This window comes from Cervus canadensis, chromosome X (genome assembly GCF_019320065.1).
Source record: "Cervus canadensis isolate Bull #8, Minnesota chromosome X, ASM1932006v1, whole genome shotgun sequence".
Lineage (NCBI taxonomy): Eukaryota > Metazoa > Chordata > Mammalia > Artiodactyla > Cervidae > Cervus > Cervus canadensis.
Genome location: NC_057419.1, coordinates 25,952,203 through 25,962,971, shown reverse-complemented (window position 1 = coordinate 25,962,971; position 10,769 = coordinate 25,952,203). Strand labels below are relative to the sequence as shown.

General features: G+C 41.0%; 1 protein-coding gene across 1 annotated transcript; it reads right to left on the bottom strand.

The window, feature by feature from the left end:
• Positions 1-2,741: 2,741 nt before the first annotated feature.
• DDX53 (DEAD-box helicase 53) lies at positions 2,742-5,708 on the bottom strand. Its single transcript, XM_043459699.1, is given in 2 exon segments — positions 2,742-4,207; positions 5,279-5,708. Coding segments are annotated over 2 exon segments (1,896 nt in total).
• Between the last annotated feature and the right edge of the window lie 5,061 nt (positions 5,709-10,769).

Sequence of the window (10,769 nt, the reverse complement as noted above, 5' to 3'; positions counted from 1 at the left end):
CCCCCCCCCCCCCCACTTGCCCATCCATGGAAAAGTTGTCTTATTGGTCCCTGGTACCCAATAGGTTGAAGCCATCGCTGTAGATTGTAGGGTGTTGAGCAGCATCCTTGACTTCTCCCCACTAGGTGCCAGCAGCAGAATGCCACCACCACCCCAAACCCCCAATATTAAAACAACCAGTTCTGTCTGTCTTCACATATGGTTAAATGTGTCCTGGAGAGAAGGGGCAAAAATGCCCCTGGTTGAAAACCACTGTTCTATTAATATTTCTACATACATTTCCCCATACAGTAGCTCTTCTTTTCAGCCCTGTCTTGAAAAACAAATGCATGTTTCTTCGTTTTACTCACTGGGTGGTATTTTTTGTTGTTACTTGAACGTGATTGAGGAACCTCACTTTCTATCTTGAGAGGCTTGTTACCCTTTTCTCTAACAAATACAGCATGGTCCCTAAGAGGAATTCTGGCAAATAACATACACTCCAGCTTTCTAACCACTCATCATTTCTCATCCGAATGAATCGGAACAGGCCATTTGAGTTTCTCTCACAGGTTCTCCTGTAGACTGCTTTTGCATTGGGGTATATTGACATGCTATTTCACTAAATCTGAACATGTGGGCAGTCTCAAGATAAGCATATTGCCTTGTACATAGTAACTTGTATTGATGTGAAAAGAATGTAAATATTGGAGTCAGGCATAGCTGGGTAAAAATAGCACACAATTCCTCTTTAATCAGATTTAGTAACCTTATGCAAGTTACTTCCTATGACATTATTTTAGCTTCTGCAAAACATGGGTTAAGATTACCCTCTAAGTGAATTTTCAATAAAGAGATTATTGGTTACAAAACAAAGGACCTGGTATATACCAAACACTCAATAACTGTTAACTATTGTTGTTAATTTCATCAGGAGATATCAATACTTTTATAACAAGTCTTTAAAGTCAGAACCTGAACTTTAAACAACTATACCTAGAATGTTTACCTCTTTATTTCACTTAATTTCTGGATTTTTGTTGTGGTTACAGCTGAGGCATGCTGGGGAAAAGATTGCTGGATTATTATTTTTAAATTCCCAGAAATGGTAAGGCTTTATTAATGATAATGTTCTCTTAAACACTGGATTATGAAATTTAGCAACATTTGTAAGGATATCTTCTTGCAATATGAGAAGACGCATACGTGTGTGTGTGCTGCATTGCTTCAGTTGTGTCCAACTCATTGCAACCCTATGAACTGTAGCCCACCAGGCTCCTGTATCCTTGGGATTCTCCAGGCAACAATGCTGGAGTGAGTTGCCATGCCCTCCCCCAGGGGATCTTCCTGACCCAGGGATTGAACCCGCGTCTCTTGCCTCTCTGGCATTAGCAGGTTCTTTACCACTAGTGCCACCTGGGAAGCTGGACAAGATGCATATTGCTTCTAAATGGAATGTAAGAGAATTATAAATTTAGGAATTTTACTAAACTTGGTCCCCATGCCGAGAACGTCATTTGGTTTTCTTAATTTTTTCCCAAGTACAGATTTTCTTTCACATAAATTTTCCTTCTGATGTATATATGTGATTTTGACCTTTTCAAGACAAATTGAAAAATAAGATGAAAAGAAAGTAAAGACAATCTGTGAATCATATTTCAAAGATCAATAGAAGTGCAGAATGCACTATTTCTAGTCATTAAAATGGGTTTCATTGTTCAATTTGTTACACAAGGGTGTGGTTTTTCCTCTAGATTAGAAAATGAAGTGTTAATGTAACACTGGGGTACACAATTTAGCTATAATACCAAAGAATTTAGTGGTGAAGGAGACCCCCAAATCACATAACATAAACATTCCTGTTTATTAATGAAGAAAGGGAGGCCTACAGAAGACAAGTGATCTCCCCAGAATTTTTAATGAGTGGTTAGTGAGAGTTGATATGAAGATCTGGTTCCCAGTGACTCAGTCAGACACCCTACTCTATGAGTCACATCTGTCTGAAAAAAATATTATGGAATCTCTAAAAGATTGAGCATTTATTTTCTAATGAATTTTTTTTAAGTAGGGAATGATAGTGGAGATAGTTTTAGGAATTCTGTCACCAACCACTGGGGGCAAATAAAATATTTTGACTGGGTTAAGCTTGATGAAAACTAGTTTCCAATTCAGTACAACTATTTTAAAGCAAGAAAAGCACCACTGTTATTGTCTACCAAGTCTTTTAGAGAAGATACAGCTGGACATGGCAGGCTATAAAAGAAAGCAGACTTTAACAAACACACAACACTCTCTCATTTTCAAAGCACTTTTGATTTTATTAAGGAACATACATTGAAAGCTTAGTGGTATGGTTAAGAATTAGCTAAATGTCCAATAACTGACAGTATGTTCCCAATACTTCCTTAGGTAACTTGAGTACTGCATAACTTGAACATATCTTGGATCTTCTGGTAGATACAATTTTTCAAGTTGTAGACATCAATAAAACTTGACCTTGGATCTTCTTGTAGGTGCAACTTATCAGTGTGGGAGACATCAATAAAATTCAATCTTGGATCTTCTCTCAGGTTCAACTTGTCAAGGTGGAAACATCAATTAAACTCAGTCTTGGATATTCTTGTAGGTACAGTTTTTCAAGGTGCAGATGTTAATAAAACTCAGTCTTAGATATTCTAGCAGGAGAAATTTTTCAAGGAGCAGATGTTAAGAAAACTCGTTCTTAGATATTCTAGTAGGTGAAATTTTTCAAGGTGTGGATGTTAATAAAACTTGGTGCATTTTTCTTGAGGTTTCTTTGATCTTTTTCCTATCTCCTAATTTTGCTTACGCTTCTTAAACCGATCAGCCATTGATCGGAGGTTGGGTGGCACAGTCTGGTTGGCTCTTTGGAGAATTTTAATCAACTCATCGGCAATTTTCCAATCATCTTGGGTCACAAGGGTGATTGATTCACCTGTTTTCCCTGCTCTTCCAGTACGTCCAACTCTGTGTACGTATTCTTCAATATTGCGTGGAAAATTGTAATTATATACATGTGTGACATCACTGACATCAAGACCTCTGGATGCTAAATCGGTAGCGATCAGTATTTTCACTCTTCCACTTCTGAAGTCCTCTAATGCTTGGTCTCGATCACACTGTTCCCTGTCACCGTGCAGGGACTGGACAGGTATTCCTTGAATACTTAAATCACTTGATAAGTCATCAGCCACAAGTTTTCTGCCAACAAACACGATGACTTTGTCTTTGGGTGATAGGCTCTGTAGGAATTCTTGGATCAGAGATCGTTTTTCTTCTTCAGTGGTGACAATTATGTTTTGCTTCACAGTATTCACAGTAACTAGATCCAGAGTACCAACATAAACAATCATAGGCTGTTTCAAATAAGACTGGGCCAGTCTACGGGTGGAATCTGGCCAAGATGCGGTTGTCATAACAGTCTGTCTATCTGGGCGCACATCTAATAAGATCTTCATTATTTGGTGTTCAAACCCCAGATCCAGCATTTTATCTGCCTCATCCAAGACCAAGTAGGTTATGCTTCTTAGGTTGACAAAATTATTCATTTGTAGATCATTTAGTCTTCCAGGAGTTGCAATAATGATGTCTACACCTTTGGTAACATCTTGTATTTGTCCTTTTCTGTTTCCACCACCATATATACAAACACTTTTAAGACCTTTATATAAGTACTTAGAGCATTCAGCTTCTACTTGCAAAGCTAATTCTCTGGTGGGTGTAAGGACTAGCATACCAGGTCCATTCCGTTGTTTTCTAGACACTGGTTGAGAATGAAGATGGATAAAGCCAGGCATTAAATAGGATAGTGTTTTGCCTGTTCCAGTTTGCGCAATCCCTATAAGATCTATTCCTTGTAGAATAATTGGCCATGCCTGAGACTGAATTGGTGTTGGCTTTTGAAAACCAGCTCTCCTAATGCTTTCCATAATCTCAGGATATTGTTGGAAAGCATCTTCGAATGTACATGTGGGCTTGGGTATGGGACGTTTGTCACCCTCTGTCAAGTCATCACACCTTATGTTGAAATTTTCCTTTCTCCAAATGTCCACTTGGGCTTGAGACAATGCGTGTGTTGCTTTGGATTCTATGTATAAGTTTTTCTTAATTGGTGGTAAATCTGCCCATTTTCTTTTCTTCCATTCCATCACTCCAGCTTTTACTTGATCCCAATCTATCCGTGGCTGAGCTGCTCTAGCAGTGACATCTCTTGGCTGGGTGGCTCTGGGCTCGTGATCTCTGGGCTGGGCCACTATGGCTGCAAAATCTCTGGGCTGGGCCACTATGGCTGCATAGTCTCTAGGCTTGGCCACTGTCGCCACATAGTCTCTAGGCTGGGCCACTCTGGTGTTGTCTTTGGCCTGAGCCTCTCTGGCCCCATGGTCTCTGGGCTTGGTCCCTCTGGTGGCATCATCTCTAGGCTGGGCCTCTCTGTTGGTGTCATCTTTGGCCTGGGTCTCTCTGGCTGTGGGGTCTCTGGACTGGGCTGCTCTGGCAGCATCATCATCTATGGACTGGACTGCTCCTGCAGCATCATCTATGGACTGGGCTGCTCCAGCAGCATCATCATCTCTGGACTGGGCTGCTATGGCAGCATCATCATCTCTGGACTGGGTTGCTATGGCAGCATCATCATCTCTGGACTGGGCTGCTATGGCAGCATCATCATCTCTGGACTGGGTTGCTATGGCAGCATCATCATCTCTGGACTGGGTTGCTATGGCAGCATCATCATCTCTGGACTGGGTTGCTATGGCAGCATCATCATCTCTGGACTGGGTTGCTATGGCAGCATTATTGCCTTTGACTTGGGGGTCTCTGGCCTCATGGTCTCCAGGCTGGGCCCTTTTGGCAGCGTTGTCTCTGGGCTGGGCCAGTATGGCTGCATAGTTTCTGGGCTGGGCCACTACGGCCGCGTAGTTTCTGGGCTGGGCCACTACGGCCAAGTAGTTTCTGGGCTGGGCCTCTTTGGTGGTGTCGTTGTCTTTGGCCTGGGCCTCTCTGGCTGCATGGTCTCTGGTGGCATCCTCGTCTCTGGGCTGGGAAGCTCTGGAGGCAGTTTCTCTGGGCTGGGCCCCTCTGGTGGTGTCGTCGTCTTCGGCCTGGGCCTCTCTGGCCATGTGGTCTCCTGGCTGGGCCCTTCTGGCGACATTGTCGTCTCTGGGCTGGGCCACTGTGGCCGCATAGCCTCTGGGCTGGGCCACGATGGCTGCATAGTCTCTGGGCTGGGCTGTTTTGGTGGTGTCATCTTTGGGCTGAGTGGCTCTGGTGGTGGTACTTCTGCTCCAGCCTCTCCCGGCAAAAGGTTGAGAGGCAGCACTATCAACACTGCATTCTGAACTGTAGCTTCTTTCTTGTTTCTTAACAAGAGTTTCTATAGCCACTTTGGCCTTGGCCTTCATGTCTTTCCTGCCAAAAATTTTTACCTCAGCTTCAGGACCACCTTTTACGATCTGTATTTTTGTACTGGTAGAATCCTGGATATCTTTTATTTTTGATCCCCCACGCCCAATCACCGCACCAATCATGCTGCTCTTAATGAGGAAGCAGAGCGGTGGTTCTCGGTAACTGGGCGCCCTAGACTCTGCGCGGCCAGAGGTGTGGCTCCAGCCCCTTCCTCTGCCACCCCTGCCATCCCGACTGACCTGGGGATCTCTCAGATCTCTCAAAGTAGGTTCCATCCGCTTCTTCTCTGGCGCCGACGCCATTTGTGGGCAATGGTAAAGTAAGTGCTAGCCTCTCGTCTAACTTGGACTGGAAAAAGAGTCATCTGGCTCCTTTCTCATCTCCGCTGGCTGGAGACCAACTGACAGGCAGCTGGTCTGAAGCTATACTGCTCTAACCTAGGAAGTTTGTCTTTGATATAGTGTCAGTTGGGGTGGGGCTTTGGAAACGCTGACCAATCACAGGGCTGGGCCTACTGTGAGGTAAGCAGGTGATTGTGACGCAAAATTTAAAGCGACAGTCACTCTCAGGGGCTGACCCTACGTACACTTAAAGGGCCCTGAGAGTGTTTGCCCAGCTTCAGTGTCACAGATGCCTCAGTCTCTGGACTCATGCTGGTTTTGGCTCAGTGTGGGAGCAGACATGAAGCACGCCTTGAACTTACCCAAGTCTTTTCTTGTGATCCAATTATTTGCATAGGAGGGAAAAAAGTAAATTTTGAAAATCAACTTACTTGTTTATATATTTGTGTGTTTATTTCAGTAAATTTCTTTTTGAGCAACAACAGTACTGGATCTAGATAAATTCATCAATTCCCTGTCCTCTTAATTTATACCTTCAGAAATCTCTTAGGTACATTTTGAGGGATGGCATTTTTGCCTCTGATTCTTCAGTTAAACTCCAACAGTTGTTCAGGCAGTTTCTGATTATTATATCAGGGAGGGATGCTGCTTAGAAAAGAGATCTCTGATAAGGTCTCTGTTAAATTCGAAGGTGTTTTAAATACTTTCCCACTCTTGTCAGTGCCTCCTAGTTTTTCCCTTTCTGTGTAGTCTCATAGATTCAGGGATATTAGCACTGCAAGGCTATGTAAAAGCAATTTATTAGGTGCAGTGTAAAAGCCACCCTGATTCTTATTGTATCCTTTTATACTTAATGGCCACTCTCAAATCCCCTTAATTTTCCTGTTCAACAGGGTAAAATTTCTAGTGTTTTCAACGTTTCTAGATATGACATGTTTTCAAAAATGCCTCCTATATTGTCCTTTCTCCTTTGGAAAGGATTCATTGTGGACCTTTTAAGATGTAGCCATAAACTAAAAAAGTCCACAGAAATGACCTAACCTTTCATGTTAGATCCCCTTCACTGACCATGACATACAAACTCAAGACACAAAGCTGCTCATAGGCATGTTATGGACACTTAAGTCTCTTCTTCCTCATCCCGTACTTACATGGTTGATTTTTTTTTCCTTGTTTGACTAAAATACATTAATTATTTATCCTTTTATATTTGTCCTGTTAACTTTGGGCAATTGAAGCAGAGTAGTAAATGCAGTTGTAATGGTAATTCTCTCATCCATCATGTTACCCTGTAGTTTCGTGTTCTGCCAATTAAATGTTCATGGTATATTCTCTCGTCAAGCCAAAGTTGCTGATTAAAATTTGAACGTGGTTTCATATCAGGTACAAGTCTGTGACACATTGGGAAAAGGCTTCTCTGTTTCAGTATTTCTCCTGCAAAGATGCTTTTTAAGGAAAAAAGAAAGGTTACTGGCCAAATATGTTTGGGAAATATAGCACCCTGTATCTTCTTAGAGTCACAGTATGTATTAGGTATCTCAGAAGCTCTGATGATAACAGGAGTTGAGAAACTCAGCTGGGCATTGTTTTTTTTTTAATTTTTATTGAAGTGTAGTTGATTTACAATGTTGTGTTAGTTTCAGGCGTACAGCAGTTGGGCCTTGTTTAACCCAAATTTATCAAAGGAATTTGCCAATGGAACCTCTTCTCAGTATTTTCATTAAACTTTTTATGGGAATAATTTTATATTTATAGAAAAATTCTCAAATGCCTGTTCAAGAATTTCCCTGACAGTTTTCTCTGGTTCATATCCAAATGAAAAAAAAAAAAAAAAAAGGGGCAGTACATTTTTTCATAAATCTAAATTTATTTAATTTAAATTTTTAAATTCTAGCATTGTACCCTTGTATTTTCTTTTGTAAAATATCCTTTTAGAAAGGAAACAAGAGTCACAAATGATTTTTAAGGGTCTTTACTTGGGCAGAAAGTATTAAACTAGTACCAGAAGTTAGATTTGGTTTTCAATTGTTATTGGTATGTGAAACCCTGCAAACTATTAATAGAAGCACTCATCTAGCACATTTCAAGATGTTATTAGTTATTGCTCATGGTGGCAAGCAAGAAGGTCTGGGAGACAGAAAGTTGAGACAAAGTCCTGTAAGGGATGTAGGTCTGATCTGCCACTCTGAGGGTGGAATTAAAGATCAAAAGATGTTTGAGTTTCAGGGGATGAAACCAGTGTGGCCTTGGGAAAATAATGAAGGCGGCCTGAAGGACTAGGACAGAAGACTCAGGTTAAGAAAAAGAGGAATTGGAGAAAGATAGTTTGGGTCAGGAGAAGAGAACTCTCAGGGACAATAAAGACATTCAAATGAGTTTCAATTTAAAATGGTTTTAAAAAAAGGGAGTGCACCTGAAGTGAAGGAGTCATATGACACTGTCAGTATTAATTAGGGAAGCAGGTCCATATGGCAAAAGCAAGATGCAGTGAAGTGAAGGATAGGACTGTGCTTGTGGTACTTTAAGTACACTGGACTGAGAGATGTGAACAGGCTGTGGCAGTGGGAATTCACAGAAAATAGTAGCTAGAAAGAAAAGAGATCCAAGAAGCTAATATTTTTTAGTCCCACTGTATGTGAAACACTTAAAATGTATCACATCACAGCAAGTTCATAGTAGGTATTTTCCTCCTCTTTCATGTGGAAACACTGAAACTGGTAGATGCTATAGAATATAGTCAAGTTCAGGCAAGGTATGGTAAATAACTTAGCTATTCTTCCCAAGAAATAGAGAGTAATGAAAGACAGGTTTACAAATACCTTTAGGCGTGAGACTAGGAGGACAGAAAGCCCAGTGAAGAAGCAAGAGAACTTCAAGAGAATCCAAATAAAGCATGACAATAGGACAGAAGGCAAGAGAACATGTTGACCAGGCCTGGGAAACAGTGTAAAATGCTTCATAAAGGACAGGAGGTAAATAGATGACTGAATTTGGGAGAAAGAAATTAGCAATGACTTTCAAGAAGTCCCTTTTTGTGGAGTGATGGAGAAACACATATTTCAAGGAAAGAAATTGGGATGAGACACGGCTGGATGCCTGGGGAGCTTTGCAGGGTTGGGGAGAGAACTGTATATCTCGTACTGAAAATCTGAAAGCAGTGTCACAATGTTTAAATAAGGCGTCTAGGAAACTAGGATTTCCTGGGCAAGTTACTGGGATTGTTCTCTGAATGATCCAGTGGATTTCGAGAAGATGGCTTATCATGAATATTGTAAGAAAATGCATTTTAACAGTCTTTCAAAATGTGTGGGAGGATAGGATGAGGGAGAGAATCACAAGGAAACAAGAACCATTCATTAGCTGTTTTAGAAAAGGAAAGTCTTTCTAAAAGAGAGAGAGTGCTGGGAGTTCTTTCAAGGAGATTACAGTGCTATTTTTAGCTGCCCATTAAGCCTTTCTCTATCAAATTTAGTTTATTCTCCACAGAGTGAGGGAATGCATTATTTAGGTATATGAAGAAGTGAGGCTATGGAGGTAATTAATTCTTCTTTCAGCACAAACAGTAAAGAAAAAATAATGTAAGCTGATTAGCACCTGCAATAAGTGCCTTTGGAGGAATTCTTGCTTACCAACTATTTCCTATGGAAATTTAACATATTGGCATTCATTTAAAAAATAATAATAACCTTCAGTTATCCCTTGGCTCTATTTTGAGGCATTTGAAGGGCTTTCCAGGACTATTTCAATTCTGATATCTATGGTGGAGGTAAATGGAAAGAACAACAGCATTATCTACATTATTTGCATTATATACAGAACCACAAGAATCCTTAGAATCATGGGATCTTAGAGGTGGAAAGGACTGACTGTGGAGAGCATCTCTTATAACCCTCTCATTTGCAAGTGAGAAAGCTAAGGTCTACAGTGGCTCTGTCCACTGGAAAAATGATGGGAGTCACAGATACAATTTTATATTTTCTAGTGACCACATTATAAAAAGAATGAGGGGAGACTTCTGATTCTGGACAAGGTGGTGTAGACACACCTCCCTATTACTCCTCTTTTATTGATTTTACATGTAAGACAAACAATAAGTCTCTGAAATCTGGAGAGGAAGCAGACCAACTAAGGAATGATTTGAGGAATGATAAAATGGTGAGTTCTCTGAGTTTGCTTTTTTCTCCTTTATATCTTGGAGTCCATGCTGGAGAAGTCTGCAACCCAGAAATAGGCACAATAAAAAACAGTTCCAAGGAAAACTTTTTTGTTTGTTTTATTTTGTTTTGTTTGGGAGTGGGAATGTTTTGTTTGTTTTTTAGCCAAATGACCAGGAAAGGAGCAGCTGGGGAAAAAATCTTTTTGATAGTAATCACAGTGTACTTCTCCTGGCTCTATCAACAAAGGCCCAAAGTAAAGCCTAAATTTCCATCCTCATCCATTGGTAATGAGATACACTTCCTCCACTACTAGGGTGGATCCAAGGAGACCAAGTCTCTTAGTCTATGTTTTAAACACTGGCCAGAGGGAATGAGATTCCTTCTGCATCCCGCCCCCCATCATGTCACTGGAAACCCATGACACACATGGGGATCCTGGACTTCCACCCCCACCTAGAAGTAATGAGGCATACCTCACTTTCTCCACAGTGCGTGTGATGTCCAAATAGGGAGCCAGGACTTCACATCTGCCTGGAAGTAATGAAGCAGGGCTCAACATGCGACATCAGCATAGTGTCAGTGGCAGTCTGCTAAAACAAAAGATTTAAATAATATCTGAAGTCTCATGATATACAAAATGCCTAAGAATTGAAAAATCACTCATCCTCTTGAGAACTGAAACAGTCTCAGCTTGATTTAGGGGAAAAAAAATAGATGCCAACGCTGAAAAGAAACAGACATTGAAATTATCTGAAAAGAATTTGAATGCAACCATTCTTTGTGGGGGGGGGGGGAAGCTTTAGTGAGCAGTTATAAGCATACTTGAAGAAAATGAGAAAAAAAAGTCCAAGCAAGGATAAAAAGA